This window comes from Lucilia sericata, unplaced genomic scaffold (genome assembly GCF_015586225.1).
Source record: "Lucilia sericata isolate MDLA Ls3-8-SP2 unplaced genomic scaffold, ASM1558622v1 Contig001034F_arrow, whole genome shotgun sequence".
Taxonomy (NCBI): Eukaryota; Metazoa; Arthropoda; class Insecta; order Diptera; family Calliphoridae; genus Lucilia; species Lucilia sericata.
Genome location: NW_023995015.1, coordinates 39,734 through 66,531, shown reverse-complemented (window position 1 = coordinate 66,531; position 26,798 = coordinate 39,734). Strand labels below are relative to the sequence as shown.

The following is a 26,798-nucleotide window of genomic DNA, read 5'->3' as shown; positions in this document are numbered from 1 at the left end:
CATACATACATACATACATACATACATACTACATACATACATACATACATACATACATACATACATACATACATACATACATACATACATACATACATACATACATACATACATACATACATACATACATACATACATACCATACATACATACATACATACATACATACATACATACATACATACATACATACATACATACATAATACATACATACATACATACAATACATACATATACTACATACATACATACATACATACATACGATACATACATACATAACATACATACATACATACATACATACATAACATACATACATACATACATACATACATACGTATACTTATTAACAAACTAGTATTTAATTCTTTTCGTAGTTTGCCAAATTAAAATATCATCATTAATCATCAAATGATAATAAAGTTGCTACAATTTCTCCTCTTTTTACAGTATTTTTTTTTGTATCTTATTATTTTTTCCACTTATTTAATGATGTGGTAAACCTTAAAAATTTGTTCAAACAGCAGGCCATTTAGTGTATTTAATAAATACAAAGTTTTCATTAATAATTTCTGTTGCTGCTCTTACTGCTTCTACTTCAGCGTCATCTTCTACATCTTTTACAACTAATTAAGCCAATTTATAAACATTATTTATTAAAACTTTTACCCCCGAAATACACACTACAGACAGACATATACTATAAATATAACTGAAATTAAGCCTATTAAATGAGTTAAAGGAGTAAAAGTTTTTGCAAAGTTTACATTTCGTGTTTTTTTTTCTGTTTTCTGGTTGAATAAGCAGTAACTGTGTTAAATATGTTTTGTAAGCTCTCATTTCGTAAGTTAATGGCCAACAACTGTGCATATAAATTTCGAAATTGTTTTTGAATATTATACCCTAGAGGGGTGGCAGAAGGAAGGATGATCCTATTATTGTTTTACATAAAATAACATTAATTATTTTATTTCAAACACCACAAGGATTATAATTAATAGTTTCATTGAGGTCCTTTGTACATCATAAATATTTTTATGGGAATCTATGGGAGGTTTTTATTTCTGTTACACAATAATAATGTTAAATATTTTAGTATTGTTAAGGGGTTATATTTGTTAAAATTGGGTTGTGGAATTAATAAAACAAGTAATGTGTCAAAGATTAAATTTGATTTACTGTCTCTTAGCTGTCAAATATTATAGGCATATTTTTCTATAAATTTTCTTTTTGGAAAAGTAAAAATAAGGTATTTTATAAAAATATAAAAAATTTATTTCTATAATTTTTTTTTTATAAAACGTTCTTTTAATATAAATTTTTTATAAATTTTCTGTTTATAAAAAATTTTTGAAAAATTTTATTTTTTAAAAAATTTGTGGTAAATTTTATTTTTATGGAAACTTACGATACATTTCTTTATAGATTTAGAAAATTTTCGATAAATTTAGTTTTTATAGATAATTTGCGATTAATTTTGTTTTTATAAAAAATTTTCATTAAAATTTGGTTTATAGAAAATTTTCAATAAAATTACTTTTTAAAAAATTTACGATAAATTTTCCTTCTATAGAAAATTTTCCTTCAAATTTTCGATAAATTTTATTTCTATAGAAAATTTTTTTGAAGAATTTTCATCCTATAGAACATTTTCAAATTTTCTTTCTATAGAAAATTTTCGATAAATTTTCAATGATTTTTTTCTATAGAAAATTTTCAATAATTTTTTTCTATAATAATAATTTTTTTCTAATAATTTTTTTCTATAGGAAATTTTCAATAATTTTTTTCTATAGAAAATTTTCAGTAATTTTTTTCTATAGAAAATTTTCAATAATTTTTATCTATAGAAAATTTTCAATAATTTTTTTTATAGAAAATTTTCAGTAATTTGTTTATATAGAAAATTTTCAATAAAGTTTCTTTCTTTCTTTTTAAAAAATCTGCTTTCTATACAAAATTTTTATTAAATTTTCTTCCTATGGAAAATTTTCTTTCTATAGAAAACCTTCAATAAATTTTCATTAAATTTTCTTTCTATAGAAAATTTACAATAAATTTCCTTTCTATAGAAAATTTTCAATAAATTTTCTTTCTATAGAAAATTTTCAATAAATTTTCTTTCTATAGAAAACTTTTAACAAATTTACATTCTAAGAAAATTTTCAATAAATTATCTTTCTATAGAAAATTTTCAATATTTTTCTTTCCATAGGAAATTTCTTATAAATTTTCTTTCTATAGAAAATATTCAATAAATTTTCTTTCTACAGAAAATTTTCAATAAATTTTCTTTCTATAGAAAATTTTCAATAAATTTTCTTTCCATAGACAATTTTCAATAAATTTTCTTTCCATAGACAATTTTCAATAAATTTTCTTTCTATAGAAAATTTTCAATAAATTTTCTTTCTATAGAAAATTTTCCGTAAATTTTCTTTCCACAGAAATTTTTCAATAAATTTTCTTTCTAAGAAAATTTTCAATAAATTTTCTTTCTATAGAAAGTTTTCAATATAGAAAATTTTCAATAAATTTTCTTTCCATAGAAAATTTTCAATAAATTTTCTTTCTATAGAAAATTTTCAACAAATTTTCTTTCTATAGAAAATTTTCAATAAAGTTTTTTCTAAAGAAAATTCTCACAACTTCTTTCGATAGAAAATTTTTAATAAATTTTCTTTTTATAGAAAATTTTCAATAAATTTTCTTTCTATAGAAAATTTTCGATAGTTTCTTCTTATGAAAAATTTTTGATAGAGTTTTTCTCCATATGAAATTTTCATAAAATTTTTCTTTTAGAAAATTTTCGATGACTTTTCTTTTTATAGACAATTTTCGTTAACTTTTCTTTGAATAGAATATTTTCGATATATTTTTCTTGTTTGAAGAAAATGTTCTTTAAGTTTTCGTTTTATGGAAAATTTCATATCTTTTTTAGACAATTTATGATAATTTTTCTTTTTTTTCGTTAATATTTTCCATTTAATAGAAAAATTTCGATAAGTTTTCTCAAATAGAAAATGCTCAATAAATTTCCAATAAGACAGTTTGTTTTTGTCAAAATTATTAAATTAATTATTTATATTTTATATTACTTATGTTTAATCTTTAATAAAAATCCGATATGATTTTCTTTTTACACTCCAACAAATACATAAATTACTTAGTTTTTTTTTTGTTTGTGTTATAATCCAGTCTTTTTTGCTATATCACGGCTATAAACTGCTAAACACCAACATCAAACTACTACTTAGTAAAAAAGCAACAAAATTGTATTATAAATTTGTATTTTCCATTTTTAAACATTAATTTGTTTTTGTCTTATCTTTACGCGTTTTTTGTTTTTTTTTATTTAAAATTATACTACATTTATTTATATTATTATGGGAATTCATGTTTCCTCTTGCTTGCTTTTCCGCTTTTTGTTTTAACTACCATTTATGGTGTGTATATGTGCCTGCCTAGGTATAGGTGTGTGTGTGTGTATATAAACTTTTTTATGTATTTTTCCCATTGTATCCTTAATGTTTGTTGTGGTGGCTTTTAACTTTGGCTCATAGTCTCTATAGAAATTTTATTACAGTGTTATTCCAGGGGGAAAATTTATTATGTTGAACAGTATTAAAATTATACAACCACAGGTATGAGGACATACACATTTATATAGTACACGTACATCGTGATATGCATATTAGGGTGGTCCCGAAAGAATTTCACAATTAAAATTTACTTTATTTTAAGCTTCAACTCAAAACCTCTTAATATATGAAGATACTATGTATGAATTTATTTCATTTCGTGTTGGTACCCAGACTTAATGCGTTTGACTATGTGTTTAAACGACATGTTTATGTAGTATTTATAAGAGTGTTGTGCTATTATGATGAATGACATTCTCTTTTTATGGTTTGGAAACTAAAGAGATACATACATCGTTTTTCTCTTCTTTTCTTTTTTTATTTTACCATCACTTGACATTTGCAATTGTTTTTAATTACGAGTAACAAATTTAAATGACCAACATTGTGAGTGATAAAAAAAAACAGTTTTTTATAAAATGGTGCACATGTACATTTATGTCTGAAAGGATGTACAAATTTATGACAATTTTATAAATTAAATGAATTTTATAAGGGGTTATTTTGAAAGATAACATGATAGTAACTTAGTAAAATTATTGATTTTTATAATTGCATTAAGATTTTTAATTATTTTATTTTTCTTAAGAAAATTTTTCTTCAATCCCTGCAAAAACTTGGTAATAACTTGCAATTATAACCACTTACTTACTAACATGCCTTTCAATGAGTATTACATATTGTTCTGATTACGCAGAAGTAGTCTTATAACGTCTTATTATTAATTAGTTTTATAAATACCTTCTAATTCATTAGTCAACTTTTCCCTAAAGATATAAAAGTTTAATACGTTTTATCACACGACTTACATTCACTGATTTTTCTAATTACTTGTAAGCGATTGTGGTAAGTACTTGCCTTCATTAAAGTTTTTGCTGGGATTGATAACTTCAAACAAATTTCACAATAACATTACATCATTTATTTACATACGATATACCCAGCAAAAACTAGGTAATGGCTTTAAATTGTAATTACTTACCTAACAACATACTTTTCAATGACTACTGCATATTGTCTAGATTACATAGAAGTAGTCTAATAAGGTCTTACTAATAATGTGTTATATAAATACTTTCTAATTCAGTAGTCTTCCTGCCAATGTAGATATAGAAGCTGTGCACGTTTTCTCATGCGATTTACAATGACTACTTTTTCTAATTACTTGTAATCGTTTGTGGTAAGTACTTGACTCCTATGACATCACCGTGTTAAAATAATGACATAAAATGGTAATGAAAGTTTTTATTGGGTAAGTGTTAAAAAAATTTATATTTCATAAATATTTTATATAAAACACCAACAAACTTATTATAATTACTTAAAAATAAAATACATATTTATAACGCCAAAAACAAACACACACATTAAAAACCTGTCTGTCACTCCCAAAATAATGATTTCCGTAATATGTTTTACTTCCTTCCTCCTTCTACTCCTCCACCAACCAAAACCAACATTATCAAAATTTCTATAATTTATACATTTTAACAGTTAAACAAAATGAAACCACAACTTCCGCTGCGACAGTTGTCAAAAAAACTGAAAACTGCATTTTAAAAAATTTATGATAATGACACTAACAAATACATACACCAGTATATGCCAAAATAATATTGAAAATATATAGAAAAAACACAAATAAAACTAACTACAGTTTGTTTGTTGGCAAAATAACGCCAACACTAATTTCGTGGTGTCAAAAGGGACACGCGAAAAATAACCGCAAATTTATATGAGTAAATTTTTTGGTGAAATATATGAATGTAAAGTTTAAATGTCCATAAAAGTACATGAATATTTTAGAAGAATTTATACAAAACAAAACCAATGGCAATGGATGATACAAATGTATATTAAATAAATACAAATTCAAATACAGACACAAATACCATACAATGTAATTAAAGACAGGTTTTGCATGATGACCAATAAATGTAAATGACATTTTGGGTTAAATGTTTTAAACATTTTTGTGCACAATAACCTTTGTGTACAAAAGTTACTCAAATTCAATAGCATATTTACATTTATTCAATTCTATTTTTAACAATTTCCAAAAAAATCAGCTTTTCAATTTATTAAAAACTCTAAGTAGATCCTTATGATTTTCATAAAAAAAGCTGCTTACTTAGTTGGTCCCTAACAAACCAATGGTCAATTTAATGTCTCTGACCCGAGGCTTAATTTTAAAAAATGTCTTTTCATTTAAATCTCTTTGGCCTTTAGAGAGCAAAAGCATAAAATGATAACAATTTCTTAACAAAGGCATCTAACAAAAATATATTTGCATATTTTTCCCCATATTATGCAAATGACAGACAGTATCGTTTGGCTTTATTTGGACGACTACAAGTAAATTGAAGCAATATCTTGTTTTTGTTAGATTTTGAAAAATAATAATGTATAAAACCAAGAGGCATTGTTCTACTGTCTAAATGACAAGTGAATAAAAGAAATAAAGAGGTCTTATTACTAAAGAATGAATTGAAAGTTGAATATAGAATGGCAAGAAAAAAACTAACTTTGCATTTGATTTTACAAAGCAGCTTGACATAAAATCGTTTTACATAGACAAGAGAAACAGACAGATAATGTTAAGCGTTACATTGTAAATAAGAAAGAATAAAAGTAAAAAATAAAAGGAAATGTTCATTACTTTTCCATAAAGCATTACGAGAGACTGAAGGATGTTTAAAAGTAATAGAAATGATTTAATTAATTAAGGAAATCCTAGAAATAATTATGTTCGAGCAGAAATGTTTTTACCATTTTTGCACTGCTTTACTACGTGGACAAGTGTTACTTTTTTGTTTAAAAGCTTAGTAGTATTTTTAGCATTATTTTTTTTCCTTTTTTTAACAGAACTTTCTAAATTTTGCAACTCATGTAACTATATTTAGAGAATGACGGACAGATCTAGAAATTTAATTAAAAAAGAAAAAAAAAACGAAAAATTAACATAAATCATAACTAACTAACTAACTAACTAACTAACTAACTAACTACTAACTAACTAACTAACTAACTAACTACTAACTAACTAACTAACTAACTAACTAACTAACTAACTAACTAACTAACTACTAACTAACTAACTAACTAACTAACTAACTAACTACTAACTAACTAACTAACTAACTAACTAACTAACTAACTAACTAACTACTAACTAACTAACTAACTAACTAACTAACTAACTAACTAACTAACTAACTAACTAACTAACTAACTAACTAACTAACTAACTAACTAACTAACTAACTAACTAACTAACTAACTAACTAACTAACTACTAACTAACTAACTAACTAACTAACTAACTAACTAACTAACTACTAACTAACTAACTAACTAACTAACTAACTAACTAACTAACTAACTAACTAACTAACTAACTAACTAACTAACTAACTAACTAACTAACTAACTAACTAACTAACTAACTAACTAACTAACTAACTAACTAACTAACTAACTAACTAACTAACTAACTAACTACTAACTAACTAACTAACTAACTAACTAACTAACTAACTAACTAACTAACTAACTAACTAACTAACTAACTAACTAACTAACTAACTAACTAACTAACTAACTAACTAACTAACTAACTAACTAACTAACTAACTACTAACTAACTAACTAACTAACTAACTAACTAACTAACTAACTAACTAACTAACTAACTAACTAACTAACTAACTAACTAACTAACTACTAACTAACTAACTAACTAACTAACTAACTAACTAACTAACTAACTAACTAACTAACTACTAACTAACTAACTAACTAACTAACTAACTAACTAACTAACTAACTAACTAACTAACTAACTAACTAACTAACTAACTAACTAACTAACTACTAACTAACTAACTAACTAACTAACTAACTAACTAACTAACTAACTAACTAACTAACTAACTAACTAACTAACTAACTAACTAACTACTAACTAACTAACTAACTACTAACTAACTAACTAACTAACTAACTAACTAACTAACTAACTAACTAACTAACTAACTAACTAACTAACTAACTAACTAACTAACTAACTAACTAACTAACTAACTAACTACTAACTAACTAACTAACTAACTAACTAACTAACTAACTAACTAACTAACTAACTAACTAACTAACTAACTAACTAACTAACTAACTAACTAACTAACTAACTACTAACTAACTAACTAACTAACTAACTAACTAACTAACTAACTAACTAACTAACTAACTAACTAACTACTAACTAACTAACTAACTAACTAACTAACTAACTAACTAACTAACTAACTAACTAACTAACTAACTAACTAACTAACTAACTAACTAACTACTAACTAACTAACTAACTAACTAACTAACTAACTAACTAACTAACTAACTAACTAACTAACTAACTAACTAACTAACTAACTAACTAACTAACTAACTAACTAACTAACTAACTAACTAACTAACTAACTAACTAACTAACTAACTAACTAACTAACTAACTAACTAACTAACTAACTAACTAACTAACTAACTAACTAACTAACTAACTACTAACTAACTAACTAACTAACTAACTAACTAACTAACTAACTAACTAACTAACTAACTAACTAACTAACTAACTAACTAACTAACTAACTAACTAACTAACTAACTAACTAACTAACTAACTAACTAACTAACTAACTAACTAACTAACTACTAACTACTAACTAACTAACTAACTACTAACTAACTAACTACTAACTAACTAACTAACTAACTAACTAACTAACTAACTAACTAACTAACTAACTAACTAACTAACTAACTAACTAACTAACTAACTAACTAACTAACTAACTAACTAACTAACTAACTAACTAACTGACCAACTAACTAACCATTTTCTATGAAGAGTTTCAACGTGATATTTGTTTGTAAGTGAACATTGGTCTTCAAGTAATTTTCTGAATGAAAATGTGTATATGGGCTAGGATCAAGTGAGGTCGGATCATTATGAAAATTGGACTTATATAAAGCTAAGTTTTGTTAATTTTTGTTGAAGGGAGTGAAATAATAGACCGATTTTAAGCATTTTAACCTTGGGTTAAAAGAAGAGTATGTGCCAAATTTGATCAAATTATCTTGAAAATTGCGACCTGTAGCGAGGGTTCAAGTTTTACAAGGTCACACAGACGGACATAACTAAATCGACGCAGAACATAGCTAAATCGGCTGAGCAAATTAGTACATTTAAGGTGGGTTTATTTTTGGGTGTTACAGACATCAGCACAACCGCTTAATAATAAAAAAATATCTAATATGCAATACTTTACAGGCGTATGAGTTATTTTTAATTCATCATCAATTAAAAAAATGCTCATACGTAAACAATTGCATTCATGGAAAATCAATGTTGTTATGGATAGAGTTTTATTTTAATAAATATTTTCATTCAAATTATCAACATTATAACACATATTTATTGTATGGCTAATAGCTGAAAAAATAAGTGAAAAAAAAAATATTTTATAATAAAATTGTATGAAATTTTTATCATGTTTTTATTGCATAGTTGGCAAATATTATATGATTATATAAAAAATCAAATTATTTTCATATGTTGAAATTTTATGGATAATATACTGGCAGATGCAGCTAATCAAAATACGTTTGAAAAAGTAAACAATTATTTTCAACACAAATTATTTTACGAATGTTAACCCATTATGGGGCATGCTGCTGAAAATGCTGAATTATAAACAAAAGAAAACTGATAATGCCACTTAATAATATGTCTTTAAACATTTTCTTAAATATTTCTTAAATATTTTAACTTAATATTTCTAATGCAAATTTGTCATGGTCATGGTCATGGTCATAATGACAAATAAACAAATCTTTCTTTCAAAGCCGTCTAGTCTATAAGAAGACACATGTTCACAAAGAAGACTATTTCGAATAACTACTTTACATACAATTAAATGGTTTTCACAAAATTTTGGCACATCATTTTAAGCAAAAAAATACAAAAGAAAACTAAATACAAAAAAATTAAAACTTTTTTAAATAGAATCAAGTTCAAGGTTTAACATTTCTTTTTCTAAGAAAGAAGAGCAGTTTAGGTTTAACAAAATGCAAATAAGTAGTTGCCATTGTTTTCGGGTGTTTTTTTTCTGTATTATTAAACACAAAATCTAAAATATAAACGGCCAAGTTTTAAATTTTAAATATAAAAAGAAAACTCTTATATAATTTATTACATTTACGCTTATAATTTTAAGTGGTTTTATAAAAATGTTTAAAAAAGAAAACTGTATAAAAGAAAATTAAAATACTTGTATAAATGTTAATACTTACAGTATGTATCCGTTGTCAAGCGATCAATGGTGTCTTGCTTCAATTTTGAATTTTTCTTGCCCATTTTTGTTTCTTAGGTTTTAGTTTGTTTTAAGTTTTTTTTTAAGAAAACACACAAATATTCCTAAACTTTTTGCTTATATTCCTTCACTTTTTAATATATATTTTTTTTATTTTTTAAAGCACTTTTTATTTTTATTTAAATTTATTGCTTTTATTTTAACTTAAGGCTTTATTCTTATTTATTTTTCCTTTTAAACAAACCACATATATACATTAAAAAATGTGGATTTATGTATCACTTTTAATAATCTTCTACACAAATGAAATCCTGCAAAGAGATAAAAAGAAGAAACATTTTTATTTTTTATTATGTTTTTATAAGCTTAAGTATTATGTATGGATAAAGATTTATTTTGGTAAAAATTATTTTTAGTTTAAAATGTTTAAATTTGTATGTTTTTTTAAAAAATAAATGTAATTCAATTTGACTTTAAATTTGATTAAAGTTTTTCAATGTCAGATTTTATTAGTGTTATTTTAAGAATATTACTGTATACGGTACGTAAGTATGTGTAATTATCAGACCTGGGCGATTTCCATTAATATTGCATTAACATTAAATTAAAAAAAAAAATAATTTAATCTAAAAAATATAGCATTAACATTAAATTTGTAAAATTTAATGCATTAAATTTCCATTAACATTAAATATTTTTGAATTTAATGCATTAATTTTACATTAACATTAAATATTTTTGAAATTAATGCATTAATTTTGCATTAACATTAAATATATCTAAATTTAGTGCACTAATTTTACATTAACATTAAATAAGCAATAAAATTAATGCATTAATATTCCATTAACATTAATATATATCAAAATTGATAAACATAAATAAAAATACAGCACAAAAGGCCTCGATCTAACTAAATACAACTAAAATTAAATAGGTTAAAGTCCTTTCTAATAACTCCTATATTCCATTCAAACTTGTGTGCTTTAAATATGATATTTATATAAGATTCCAAAAAATTGTTAATGCATTAACACATTTAATGCATTTACCCAGGTCTGGTAATTATATTAAGTTTCGTAATTCTTTATTACTTAAACGTACTGTGTTCATGTTCAGTTCTAGTTCAGTTCTAGTTCAGTTCTAGTTCAGTTCTAGTTCAGTTCTAGTTCAGTTCTAGTTCAGTTCTAGTTCAGTTCTAGTTCAGTTCTAGTTCAGTTCTAGTTCAGTTCTAGTTCAGTTCTAGTTCAGTTCTAGTTCAGTTCTAGTTCAGTTCTAGTTCAGTTCTAGTTCAGTCCTAGTTCAATTCTAGTTCAATTCTAGTTAAGTTCTAGTTCAGTTCTAGTTCAGTTCTAGTTCAGTTCTAGTTCAGTTCTAGTTCAGTTCTAGTTCAGTTCTAGTTCAGTTCTAGTTCAGTTCTAGTTCAGTTCTAGTTCAGTTCTAGTTCAGTTCTAGTTCAGTTCTAGTTCAGTTCTAGTTCAATTCTAGTTCTGTTCTAGTTCAGTTCTAGTTCAGTTCAGTTCTAGTTCAGTTCTAGTTCAGTTCTAGTTCAGTTCTAGTTCAGTTCTAGTTCAGTTCTAGTTCAGTTCTAGTTCAGTTCTAGTTCAGTTCTAGTTCAGTTCTAGTTCAGTTCTAGTTCAGTTCTAGTTCAGTTCTAGTTCAGTTCTAGTTCAGTTCTAGTTCAGTTCTAGTTCAGTTCTAGTTCAGTTCTAGTTCAGTTCTAGTTCAGTTCTAGTTCAGTTCTAGTTCAGTTCTAGTTCAGTTCTAGTTCAGTTCTAGTTCAGTTCTAGTTCAGTTCTAGTTCAGTTCTAGTTCAGTTCTAGTTCAGTTCTAGTTCAGTTCTAGTTCAGTTCTAGTTCAGTTCTAGTTCAGTTCTAGTTCAGTTCTAGTTCAGTTCTAGTTCAGTTCTAGTTCAGTTCTAGTTCAGTTCTAGTTCAGTTCTAGTTCAGTTCTAGTTCAGTTCTAGTTCAGTTCTAGTTCAGTTCTAGTTCAGTTCTAGTTCACTTCTAGTTCACTTCTAGTTCAGTTCTAGTTCAGTTCTAGTTCACTTCTAGTTCACTTATAGTTCAGTTCTAGTTCAGTTCTAGTTCATTTCTAGTTCAGTTCTAGTTCAGTTCTAGTTCAGTTCTAGTTCAGTTCTAGTTCAGTTCTAGTTCAGTTCTAGTTCAGTTCTAGTTCAGTTCTAGTTCAGTTCTAGTTCAGTTCTAGTTCAGTTCTAGTTCAGTTCTAGTTCAGTTCTAGTTCAGTTCTAGTTCAGTTCTAGTTCAGTTCTAGTTCAGTTCTAGTTCAGTTCTAGTTCAGTTCTAGTTCAGTTCTAGTTCAGTTCTAGTTCAGTTCTAGTTCAGTTCTAGTTCAGTTCTAGTTCAGTTCTAGTTCAGTTCTAGTTCAGTTCTAGTTCAGTTCTAGTTAGTTCTAGTTCAGTTCTAGTTCAGTTCTAGTTCAGTTCTAGTTCAGTTCTAGTTCTAGTTCAGTTCTAGTTCAGTTCTAGTTCAGTTCTAGTTCAGTTCTAGTTCAGTTCTAGTTCAGTTCTAGTTCAGTTCTAGTTCAGTTCTAGTTCAGTTCTAGTTCAGTTCTAGTTCAGTTCTAGTTCAGTTCTAGTTCAGTTCTAGTTCAGTTCTAGTTCAGTTCTAGTTCAGTTCTAGTTCAGTTCTAGTTCAGTTCTAGTTCAGTTCTAGTTCAGTTCTAGTTCAGTTCTAGTTCAGTTCTAGTTCAGTTCTAGTTCAGTTCTAGTTCAGTTCTAGTTCAGTTCTAGTTCAGTTCTAGTTCAGTTCTAGTTCAGTTCTAGTTCAGTTCTAGTTCAGTTCTAGTTCAGTTCTAGTTCAGTTCTAGTTCAGTTCTAGTTCAGTTCTAGTTCAGTTCTAGTTCAGTTCTAGTTCAGTTCTAGTTCAGTTCTAGTTCAGTTCTAGTTCAGTTTCTAGTTCAGTTCAGTTCTAGTTCAGTTCAGTTCTAGTTCAGTTCTAGTTCAGTTCTAGTTCAGTTCTAGTTCAGTTCTAGTTCAGTTCTAGTTCAGTTCTAGTTCAGTTCTAGTTCAGTTCTAGTTCAGTTCTAGTTCAGTTCTAGTTCAGTTCTAGTTCAGTTCTAGTTCTAGTTCAGTTCTAGTTCAGTTCTAGTTCAGTTCTAGTTCAGTTCTAGTTCAGTTCTAGTTCAGTTCTAGTTCAGTTCTAGTTCAGTTCTAGTTCAGTTCTAGTTCAGTTCTAGTTCAGTTCTAGTTCAGTTCTAGTTCTAGTTCAGTTCTAGTTCAGTTCTAGTTCAGTTCTAGTTCAGTTCTAGTTCAGTTCTAGTTCAGTTCTAGTTCAGTTCTAGTTCAGTTCTAGTTCAGTTCTAGTTCAGTTCTAGTTCAGTTCTAGTTCAGTTCTAGTTCAGTTCTAGTCAGTTCTAGTTCAGTTCTAGTCAGTTCTAGTTCAGTTCTAGTTCAGTTCTAATTCAGTTCTAGTTCAGTTCTAGTTCCGTTCTAGTTCAGTTCTAGTTCAGTTCTAGTTCAGTTCTAGTTCAGTTCTAGTTCAGTTCTTTTTCACAAAATCTAGGTCACACGCCTTCGTTTTTTATAGTTTCTCTTTATTGTTAAACAAGGATAATATATATTGTTAAAGTCTAGGGAAAATCTAAAGTTATACTCTTAAGAATTTCCTCTCAAATTTATCGAAGTGTTGACTGTCACATTGATATTATTAACAACCAAAAGTATTTTTCACTCCCAACACAAACCTATAACACATTCCAGAATTCAATTATGTATTTCTTCATAGACATCAATTAAAGCTGGCAAATCACTCAATGGGATTTTTATCTCTAGTATTTTTATTAATTTCATTTCGATTTCACAACAAACAGACACACTTCACAAACAACAATTAAATCAAAAATAACAAAAGAAACGGATGGATCCAGTTTTATTTTCCAATATATAGATACATATGTATGTAGCAATGGTATGGTAAAAATAATGGTTGGTCATTGGATATGTATATATAACAGTTGGAAATAAGTATGTGGTTAAAGTACTGGGCAGCTGTGTCATTGATAAATCTTGGTTATTATGGGTGTCAAAGAGGCTTAAAAGCTTAGGGAAAAAGTGAACGTAAATTACAAAAAAATACAGTATTAAAAGTGAAATAAATTAATGTTAAACAGAAGGAGAAAAAAAAAACATTTTATAAAGTTTATATTTAATTTTAAATGAACAAAAGGCAAGAAATAATATTGTTTAAGTTGGCTTTGAAAAGAATAAGATATTTTTACAATAAAAATTTTTCATTTACTTTTTTTCTCCATAAATTTTTAAATTCATTTTTTAGCAAAAAAAGGTGAAAATTTATTCTAGATTTTAAGTTAACCAAAATCCATTCAACCTGGAATTTGTTTCAGGCCATTGAAATAATTTAAAATTCTATTAAAATAATCGTGACATACATTAGAGGCATAAAGGCGTACAATTTCCTTTCATACTAAAATTTCACCTGCTTTTTATGCAAAAACCCAAAAAAAAAAAAAAAATGATTGGATTTTTTTCTCTATTTAAATATTCATATTCAGAACAGCTCGCACATGGCTGAATTGTAAAGAGCACCTAGTTAGAAATTAAAACAACATTTTTGGATAATAGAACAAAAAAGAAGTGTAGAAAAAACTGTACAATCACTGGCATCTAAAGTGTGTTACTACCACCCCCAAGCGGCATCTAATCCATAGGACTGGTTATTTTCCTACAGAAGTAAGGGTGTTGCAAGTATACTGTGCTGCTGCATTTAAAGTTAGGAAGAGAGCGAAATAACATAATTCTCAATTTACACGTTTTCATTTTAGTCGTAAGTACGTTTTAATAGAAAAACTAAAACAAACAAATGTGTACATTGTATTTAGTTGTAGTCTATAATCACTTACATGCATCTTCTTTTGAAATTTTCACATCATACATTTGTACAACATGGTAAGTTTATTGTGAATACAGTGATTATGAAAGCTTGAATAAACTTATCTATACTGTTTTAGGAAACTATATAATATTTTAGTGGAAATCTCTTCAAATATCGTCTAAGATATTTATGTAAAATTTTTTTGCAAGAATTTTTTATCGCTAATTTTCTTCAAATTATAGACCAAAATTTACAACATTTTCCACTTTATATAATCTATGGTAATCTTGTTCACACATCTTCATATTTAAAGATATCTTCATATTTTTAGACACCACTGTAAGCTTTCAAAAAGATTATGATATTATTTTAAAACTTTGAAATCTATTAAAAGTCACGTTTTATTTTCTAGAAAACTATGTACAACTTTTTCTAGAATAAATATTATTGTTAGACTAAGTGTAATGATTTTTGATTATTGTGTAAATTAATTGTAAAATACATTTTAAAAATTTCTTGTAAAAGAATTAAAAGGAAATGAATGTTATTACACATGTACAACGTCAAAAGTTATTAAACAGTACAATTTTTTGAAAACAAATACTGTGTATTAAATATTTATATATTAAGGTGGTACTGTAACAAATGTTGGGATAATCCTAAAGGACTATTTTTATCGGGGATTCCTGTTCATTTCATATAGTAATTATAACCTACACCACTATAGTGGGGAGAGTATTTTGCTAATTATTGTAAAGTACACCAATCTGTCTCGAAATTTTTGTATTCAAGCTCCTACGCCCTTCTGAATTTGACTTATTTTTTATCGAAATTTCATCTTTGGGCCACATGTTCTAACATCCAAAAGCAGGGATCAGGAAACTGAAAATAGTTTTGGAAATCTTTATGTGTTCCATTTTTAATCCCAAAGTATTTTCAGAGCCCCGAGAGAAATGTGGATCCTATGGGTAAAATTTAAAAAAAATACAATTTTTCGATTTTCGCTCCAATTTTTGGTAATTCCGGAATTTTTTTTGACCATTTTGAAAATTTCATAAGGCTTTTTTAATAAATAATGATTTTATTATATATAACATATTTCATGAATTTCTAAAATAAAAATTTTTATAAAATTCAAAAAAAAAATGTAAATATCAGGTACAATTTGATCCAAATGTAATCTATACTAAGTTACTTTTTGATCTTCTATAAAAAATTTCAAGTCAATATTTAAATTTTTTTCAAAAATATAACAAAATTATTCGATTGAAAATGGCTATCTAAAGTCCTTGAGACTAGGATCAGTAGGTGTAAAGTTACCCTCGTTTGATAAAATCCTGTATGACCAAAATGTCCAACTTTGACCCCCTCAACCTACGACAGTTCTTCACTGATAGAGCTAAAAATTTGTGTCTGGCCTACTATGCAATAGTACTAACCTTGTCAGGAAGGTCATGAATGTGGAAGAGCGTAACGTGAACACCTGCCCTGAGGGACTTATTTCACGGTGGTCTGGGTAGACTTGAGAACGGTCTACCATGCGCCCATGAATCCTTCTATGAAGATATCAGGTGTCAATTTCCGTACATGGCATGCACAAGCACTTTGCTGAAGTACTCGAGCAATCTAATCTCTTGCCATAGTAGCTCCGTTGGGGAATAAGAGGTGTCATAAGACAAGCTCAATCTAACCCCGACAAAGGAGAAGGCAATCACTGGTTAGAGTCGATAGAAGGGGCGGACCCAACATCAGGTGAAAATATCCTATTGATGCCATGAGGAATGTCGAGTCCCTACAAACATTTTAATCATCTTCTATTCTCATCATCATCACCCCAGTGCATTCCTGGACCTTATATTTTGCTGAGATGGCTCTGTTGTTTTGGCAACAGCACATAGAGACGTATTTGGCAGCCCAAAATACCCAAAATAATGAATCAGTGTGACATGTAGGATGTAGAAATTTCCAAAGTCAACTGAACCCAGTAATTTCCCCGACAATTAGTCGCGTAGCATGAATCAATATATACTGCTGAAATGGCAACAGCACCGAGAAACTTCCCCGAAGCTTAAAAAGGCATACTAAATCAGTACTTAGCTCTAATATATAGAGACTTTCCCGATCTTTCACCAATTCAGTTCCATTCCCATGATCATAAAGATCTCTCTACGGAATGACACTCAATCACTGTTCGGTCCCCAGCATATACCGCCGTCCTACTAAACGACCGGTAAGAAATACCGATCGGGTTCAGGAATCCAACATATGCTGCTTTGTACGCAGACCTGTGTCATTTGAAGTGAGAATTATCCAACCCATTAGGTTTAGGATATATCAGACCTTAAACCAAGATTCTCCCCGCGATTTTGGATTTATACCACAGACATTACGTGAATCCCGAAGGAACCTCAACCAACTGACCAGCCAGCACATAGTACTGCGGGCAACTGGCCACTCCTAGTACCAGCTTATGTGATCCCCATGTCAAATCATACCAAGGACTAGCCGAGGAGTGAAGTGACATCACCAGTTTATAGTCCCGGCAGATTAGAGATAGTAGTACCTCTTTACCCCGAGATTGCAATACACCAAGATGAGGATCTTTCATGAAGGAAACATGCCCCGGGGGTCACGAAGGTGATGTGTATAAAAGTAGGAATAAATGGCAGAATTGAACCCGTGACATAAGTTACTGAAACCAAATGTCGCATTCGAAAGATACGCCATCTTTTGTGAATCCCACATTTTTAAGTTATACAAAATATTTGATACGATAATCATAAAACTGAACAAAATATTTTAAAATGTTTATTATAAAAGAATTGTTTGCTGTCATTGTTTTAACCATACAATGAATTTTTATTAAAATGTTTATTAAAACTAAAGTATGAACAGAACAATATGTACGTTATGAATGTGCTATAAATTTAATTGTTAACGTATGAGTTATATTTAATGATGATGTTGAATTAAAAATAACTCATACGTACATATATGACGTATTGTAAATGGGGAAACTTATTTACTCAATTTGTAGACATGAGTGAATGGATTAAAAAACTTTTAATTATTTTAGCTTATTGTTTTATTAAGTTATACATGTATGTGTTAAAAATTTCACTCAAAAATTAAAATTTTAAATTTTTTTCAAGCAAAAATTACAATTTTATCCGTAACGCCAACAATATGTTTATGTAAATTTGTAAAAATTCTGTTTTTTTTTTTTAATATCTATCAATGCAAATGTTTTTCTCTGCAAAAGTTTTTTTTACACTTTACTAACTGTCACATGTGTTTTGTAAAATAAACACTTTATTTAACAAGTTATTAATATTCATACGGATACAGCATACAAATTTATGTTTGAAGAGAAATTTCTGGTTATTTTAGCCTCAATGTTTTGTTTATGGTTGACCCATCATCCTCATTATTATTTATGTGACAGCAGTGACAATAACTGTATGATAGGAAAGAGCAAAAAAAAAAACTTATTTTCCCCTTTTTTCTTGCAAAAAAAGAGAAAACATTAATATTCAATCAATATTTGAAAGGATGTTATATAAAAATGGTAAAGAAAACAAGTATTTGGAAATGTAAAAAAAAATATACATCAACAGTAAAGTTTAATAAAGAGGATACTATAAGGAATATACTTTTAATATATTTTTCAAGGATTTTTTTAAAAACTTATTAAATAAGAATTTTGTTGTTTCTATAGCCAGAAAACTGTGTTTACTTTTAAGTAAAAAAATTCTTATTATTTTCACCCACTGTTTACTTTGTATATTACAGATTTGTAGTTTTTGTTTGTTTTACAAAAAAACTTTATGCATATTTTTCAAACTATTAAGTTTTTTTCTCTTATGCCTTAGAGAAAAAAATTTTTAGTAACCAGCCTACACATAACCATATTTTATATTCATGTCGAAAAAAAAATACATGAAAAGTAAGTAAAAATTTTATATCGCATCATTTTATATCCATTACATATTACCCACAATGTACAATTCTGTTTAATATGCCTTTTTGTATACAGAATGGATTGGAAAAAATATCAATATTCCACAAAAAAATATTGAAAGAAAAGCAGACAAAAAAGGAATAATAATAAATAATATGCTGCACATAAATTAAAAATAAAAAAAAAACAGATGAATGAAAAATATAGGAAAGGCGGAGCTTTAAGTGAGTTTCGCAAATGTTACGGCATCAGACACAAATAAATGATTGGTATAAAAACTAACAAAGTATTCATCTAACTAAGAAAATTATTGCTGTAAAACAATAGTTATTTGAAACAAATCGAAATATTTCAATTTACGAATTGAAACTAAGAGAAATACTTGCAATTATTTTTTGTACGTCCATCCATCAACCTTATGATCGAATTGCAGCATACAAGGCAAATTTCCATGAAACGAAATTAATTAATAAATCCGAAATTTTATATATTTACAACAAGTAGAAATGTCAGAAGTTCTCAACGTACAACTTTATATATACTTTGAACCTTATAGATAGCGATGACTGTATGTACATGGGATTGTAAATGTTTAAATCAGTTTTTTTATCTGTACTGTCAGTTTGTCTGTCTGTCTGTCTCAAAATCGTGTAGACCACCAACATCGTACAGATCCCAATCATGTCTGTATGTCTGTCTCAAAATCCTGAAGACCGCAATCATCGTCTGTCTGTCTATCTATCTATCTGTCTGTCTATCTATCTGTCTGTCTGTCTGTCTGTCTGTCTGTCTGTCTGTCTGTCTGTCTGTCTGTCTCAGTATTCTGTAGATCACAAACATCGTACGGATCCCAATCTTGCCTGAAGACCACAATCATCATCTGTCTGTCTGTCTCAAAATCCTGAAGAGCACAATCATCGTCTGTCTGTCTGTCTGTCTCAAAATCCTGTAGACCACAAACATCGTACGGATCCAAATCTTGCCTGTATGTCTGTCTCAAAATCCTGAAGACCACAATCATCGTCTGTCCGTCTGTCTCAAAATCCTGAAGACCATAATCATCGTCTATCTGTCTGTCTCAAAATCCTGAAGACCACAATCATCGTCTGTATGTCTGTCTTAAAATCCTGAAGACCCCAATCATCGTACGGAACCCAATCTTTTAACATTATATCCGACAGTTTTAATATTTGAATCCACTAAAGCAATAACTAAGTGTTCGATATATTTACATAAAAAGAGTTAGAAATATTTTGACAGGGAATTGCAATGATTTTTCCTAGATATTTATACAGATATCGAAGGAGCACCTGCTTGCTCCGCAGAGATTTTGGAGCTGCTGAGCTATTTTCTACTACGAGTGTATTAATTGTAATGCTATCGGACTAGACTATCATCAGATGGTTACATGGATGGATACTTGCAGTCTATTAGCTTGGATTTCCCCAAATGTTGATTTGTGTTTATGTTTGAATTTTATATTTGGCTCCCAAGAGTGAATTATAACAATTATAACCGATCCATTTCCTGGCACCGGTTGAGAGCTATTAGCGAATAGTTCTATTTAATCAGAAATTACTTTTCTGCACTGTTACCAACCGAAGTGAAGATAGAGAAGAAGGAAATGGAAATAATGTAAGGGGTTTGGAAGAAGAAAGAAATGTTCCACTCTCAAACGTGTTCACTTAGCAAGTCTATCATCACTCGAACTTGCATCAGCGCTTTTGTCCATTTCCAAGACAAGGTCCCCATATCCACCAACTGTACGTGTCCGATAGGAGAACCGACAACTCTACTGGTTAAAACTATTAATTAGACAGTAAGTAACTTTATCAATAAATAAAGCAAAAATATCTAAAGTATCAATCGAAGTTAATTTAGAAATTATCTTCGATTTCATTATCAAATAGCAAAATTTTATTTCTATACAACTGTGCTCACATAATAGAAAATAGACTTTTATAAAACACATATTTCATAACGATTTGCTTTTATTAAAAATTTCTTTGGTTATCCAATTTCTCTATAGATGTAACCTTTCATATAATAAACATTATTATAAACCACACACACACACACACACTTTACTAGCATGTTATGAAAAATTAAAGAAAATTTCACAATAAATTATGAAAAACTCAATTTATTCTTCACATGTATGCATTTTATACTCTTTACTCGGTAGGAAATTCATTCATTCATACATTAATAAAAAGCTCATATACACATGCAGTCATAAAATCGTTCATATGTAGAGGTAAGTAATACATCCATATTAAAGTCCTTTACATGAATATGTATGAAAAATAAAATTGAAAATGAATACAGTATGAACAAGTCTGTCTGTTTGTCTAGCAGTTTCTTTAGAAAACTTTTCCATACACAATTCTTTATATACATGTATGTATATGAAAAAGTCAACATGTTCAATGTTTGTTACATTTTTAACTTTTACAACCATTTTATGTACATATGTACCACTCATATGTAGGTACATTTCTTTTTAATTTTCCTTTACAAATCAATTTTTTATTATTGATCCATTTGTTCAGTGTTCAATGTGAATGTTATGTGAAAGGAAGTAAAGTTATGTTTTCTTTTCTATATCTTAGACTCCTTGTGCCCCGTAACTTATATACGTATTTGTGATTTGTAAAAAAGAATAATAATAAAAAAGTATTGGAAATCGGTTTAAATTCTTTTTTTAACTTACATTACATTTGTATGCATGAATTGTGTTGTTGTTTTATAGTTCAATAAATTTTGTGGGTTTTCTTTTTTAAAATATAAAGGGGAAAAAAACAAATTATGATTAAATGCAAATTTGTTTCTTATTGTGTTTCTTGAGTGATTGTGTGTGGGATTTTGATTTGTTCATTTTCATGTTATAAAATTTGCATAAAAATTTTTTGGTTTTTTATTTTAATACCCTACACTATAGCTATTGGAGCACTTGACGTTTTTACAAAAAGTTTCTGTAAAAATTTTTTCAAAAAATATTTTTTTGTACAAAATTAAACCCATAAAAATGTTCTATAAAAATCTATAAAAATTTTGACCAAAATTTTGTTTACGTAAAAATTTTGTCCAAATTTTTTTCTTAAAAAATTTGAGTCAAAATTTGTTCTATAAATGAATTTGAGTCAAAATTTTATTTATAAAAAATTTGAGCCTAAATTTTTCTATAAAAAATTTGACCCATAACTAACTAACGAACTAACAACTACTAACTAACTACTAACTAACTAACTAACTAACTAACTAACTAACTAACTAACTACCTAACTAACTACTAACTAACTAACTAACTAACTAACTAACTAACTAACTACTAACTAACTAACTAACTAACTAACTAACTAACTAACTACTAACTAACTAACTAACTAACTAACTAACTAACTAACTAACTACTACTACTAACTACTAACTAACTAACTACTAACTAACTACACTAACTAACTACTAACTAACTAACTAACTAACTAACTAACTAACTAACTAACTAACTAACTAACTAACTAACTACTAACTAACTAACTACTAACTAACTAACTAACTAACTAACTAACTAACTAACTAACTAACTAACTAACTAACTAACTAACTAACTAACTAACTAACTAACTAACTAACTAACTAACTACTAACTAACTAACTAACTAACTAACTACTACTACTAACTAACTACAACTAACTAACTAACTACTAACTACTAACTAACTAACTAACTAACTAACTAACTAACTAACTAACTAACTAACTAACTACTAACTAACTAACTAACTAACTACTAACTAACTAACTAACTAACTAACTAACTAACTAACTAACTAACTAACTAACTATACTAACTAACTAACTAACTAACTATAACTAACTAACTAACTAACTACTAACTAACTAACTACTAACTAACTAACTAACTAACTAACTAACTAACTAACTAACTAACTAACTAACTAACTAACTAACTAACTAACTAACTAACTACTAACTAACTAACTACTAACTACTACTAACTAACTAACTACACTAACTAACTAACTAACTAACTAACTAACTAACTACTAACTAACTAACTAACTAACACTAACTAACTAACTAACAACTAAACACTAACTACTAACTAACTAACTAACTAACTAACTAACTAAAACTAACTAACTACTAACTAACTAACTAACTAACTAACTAACTAACTAACTAACTAACTAACTAACTAACTAACTAACTAACTAACTAACTAACAACTAACTACTAACTAAAAAAAAAAAAAACTAACTAACTAACTAACTAACTAACTAACTAACTAACTAACTAACTAACTAACTAACAAAACTAACTAAAACTAAACTAACTAAAACTAACTAACTAACTAACTAACTAACTAACTAACTACTAACTAACTAACTAACTAACTAACTAACTAACTAACTAACTAACTAACTAACTAACTAACTAAACTAACTAACTAACTAACTAACTAACTAACTAACTAACTAACTAACTAACTAACTAACTAACTAACTAACTAACTAACTAACTAACTAACTAACTAACTAACTAACTAACTACTAACCGATATTGCGCTTTTTAAAATTTTAGCCTATTAGTCCGGTTTTCTATATTACGCGGAAGGTATATAAATTTCGATACTGCCGATTATATCGTTTTCTTTTAAATTTGACTTAATTATCTACACATTTCATTTCCATTTTATTGATGAATTAGTAAAGTCTTGTATGATTTCATTTGAAATTTATGCTTTTGAAAAAAATCAATTTGTTTTGATGCCATATTAATCTTATCGTTATGGCTGCCAGCACAAGACTTAATGTATTTTAAATAAATCAACCTTAACCAATTTTTTGGAGCAGAAATGTTAAATTTATTATGTCTACTTTTAGACAATTTAAATACGTTTTGAAGGTTACGCAACCAATTTAAAACAAATTTCAGCAAGACTGAAAGTTTATAGGGTTTTATTATCGAGCACCTAGAGAAGAGGATAGTTTTGGGCTGGGATTCATTCAAATCTTTTGACTAAAAAAATTCGTTTAAAAAACAATGTATAAATGCATAATTAAATTTGTTATATATACAAATTTAAACGTCAAAATACGTTTAACCATTTTATACAAACTATTTGTCATATAATATTGCACTTAAATTTTTTTCCCCGTTTCTATTACTAAAGTATTTTTTATGTCTTAAGTAAAATCCTCTTACAAATCTTCTATTTCTATTACGAAAACATAAATTTAATTTTATCAAAATGAAATCTTAATGCCTAATAAACGATATTAAAAGAAAATTAAATTTTTGTCTATTTTTATCTAATACTTCACTATCTCTTTCATTCACACTCTACCAAAAACTAAAAGAAATTGCCAAAATCCAGCATTTTCGTTTGCTACTGTTAAATTGCAAAATAAAGAAATAACGCTTAAAAAAGAGGAAAATATATTGTAATGAAGGTCAACCATTGTTTTTTGATTTGGTATTAAAACGCTCAACCACCCACAAATAAATATAAAGGACACATACAGCGCAAATAAACTAAAGCCCTCCAATAACAGGCATAATATATAATACATTTATAGGGCTCAAAATAAACAAGACTATAAAAACTAAAAGTTGTAGTAAAATGGCATTAAATTTTGAAAGGGAAATAACCTGCAGGGTGGCGGTGGCCTTTGTTGGTAAGTGTTATAATGAAAGATAGCAGAAAAAAGCAAGCAGAAACGCTAGCGAGCAACAAAACCAATTCCAACTACAACTCAAACATTTTAGCAACAAATCTAAAATAAAAATCATGCTTAAGTTTATAACTTTAGGGCAAATTCATACACCAGAGCAATGAACATACTACCATCTACCAGACGTAAGCAGAGAAGCGGAGGGACCCTTAACATTAAACAGCAAATGAAATGTTGAAAAGTACAGGCCTACAAGGATTTTTTCACACCAACAACCCAAATGTTAAAACAATTTCAACACTTATTCTATTCGCATTTTCGTCTGTTTTACACTTTCTTCTGTCTGTGTCGTTTCATTTGAACGGGAAAAAGATTTGCAGCAGATAAAAAAATCGACTACAAGAAAAGCGGAAAAATGTGGAGAAGAACAACAAATGAAATAGTTAAACATTTGCAAATGCCAGAGGCTTAAATGAAAAACCATCAAAAATATACATCAAGATTTAAAATTGTATAAACAAATGTACATGATTCAGCAATGAATTGGTGATTAAGTGCAATGTTTTCTTTTAAATATTTGGGAGAAATGTTTAATGCAAACTTGGATGGATTATTATATAAGATATAAGAAGTAAAATTATTGTATTTAGCCAAAAATTTTAAGTATATCCTGAAGGGATGTGGTATGTGTATTTTAATCTGTTTAATTTATAATTGGCAACGATATTTGTGCAAACAAAAAGTGGTTTAAAATCCGAATTTTATATTAAATCATAGTATTACACTGTTCTACATTTTCCAGAAAAAATCGATGAACTACTACAAATTCAGAACTGCTTTACTTCTAGTTCAGTTCTAGTTCAGTTCTAGTTCAGTTCTAGTTCAGTTCTAGTTCAGTTCTAGTTCAGTTCTAGTTCAGTTCTAGTTCAGTTCTAGTTCAGTTCTAGTTCAGTTCTAGTTCAGTTCTAGTTCAGTTCTAGTTCAGTTCTAGTTCAGTTCTAGTTCAGTTCTAGTTCTAGTTCAGTTCTAGTTCAGTTCTAGTTCAGTTCTAGTTCAGTTCTAGTTCAGTTCTAGTTCAGTTCTAGTTCAGTTCTAGTTCAGTTCTAGTTCAGTTCTAGTTCAGTTCTAGTTCAGTTCTAGTTCAGTTCTAGTTCAGTTCTAGTTCAGTTCTAGTTCAGTTCTAGTTCAGTTCTAGTTCAGTTCTAGTTCAGTTCTAGTTCAGTTCTAGTTCAGTTCTAGTTCAGTTCTAGTTCAGTTCTAGTTCAGTTCTAGTTCAGTTCTAGTTCAGTTCTAGTTCAGTTCTAGTTCAGTTCTAGTTCAGTTCTAGTTCAGTTCTAGTTCAGTTCTAGTTCAGTTCTAGTTCAGTTCTAGTTCAGTTCTAGTTCAGTTCTAGTTCAGTTCTAGTTCAGTTCTAGTTCAGTTCTAGTTCAGTTCTAGTTCAGTTTCTAGTTCAGTTCTAGTTCAGTTCTAGTTCAGTTCTAGTTCAGTTCTAGTTCAGTTCTAGTTCAGTTCTAGTTCAGTTCTAGTTCAGTCTAGTTCAGTTCTAGTTCAGTTCTAGTTCAGTTCTAGTTCAGTTCTAGTTCAGTTCTAGTTCAGTTCTAGTTCAGTTCTAGTTCAGTTCTAGTTCAGTTCTAGTTCAGTTCTAGTTCAGTTCTAGTTCAGTTCTAGTTCAGTTCTAGTTCAGTTCTAGTTCAGTTCTAGTTCAGTTCTAGCAGTTTCTAGTCAGTTCTAGTTCAGTTCTAGTTCAGTTCTAGTTCAGTTCTAGTTCAGTTCAGTTCAGTTCTAGTTCAGTTCTAGTTCAGTTCTAGTTCAGTTCTAGTTCAGTTCTAGTTCAGTTCTAGTTCAGTTCTAGTTCAGTTCTAGTTCAGTTCTAGTTCAGTTCTAGTTCAGTTCTAGTTCAGTTCTAGTTCTAGTTCAGTTCTAGTTCAGTTCTAGTTCAGTTCTAGTTCAGTTCTAGTTCAGTTCTAGTTCAGTTCTAGTTCAGTTCTAGTTCAGTTCTAGTTCAGTTCTAGTTCAGTTCTAGTTCAGTTCTAGTTCAGTTCTAGTTCAGTTCTAGTTCAGTTCTAGTTCAGTTCTAGTTCAGTTCTAGTTCAGTTCTAGTTCAGTTCTAGTTTTCTAGTTCAGTTCTAGTTCAGTTCTAGTTCAGTTCTAGTTCAGTTCTAGTTCAGTTCTAGTTCAGTTCTAGTTCAGTTCTAGTTCAGTTCTAGTTCAGTTCTAGTTCAGTTCTAGTTCAGTTCTAGTTCAGTTCTAGTTCAGTTCTAGT

General features: G+C 28.1%; 1 protein-coding gene across 1 annotated transcript in view; it reads right to left on the bottom strand.

The window, feature by feature from the left end:
* LOC119609675 (frequenin-1-like) overlaps positions 1-26,798 on the bottom strand; it is a 73,890-nt gene that overhangs the window by 17,813 nt on the left and 29,279 nt on the right. Inside the window, exon 2 of the mRNA XM_037964547.1 lies at positions 10,000-10,330. Coding sequence (XP_037820475.1) covers positions 10,000-10,063 — 64 coding nt within the window. The 5' untranslated portion in view covers positions 10,064-10,330. The remainder of the gene's footprint in view (positions 1-9,999; positions 10,331-26,798) is intronic.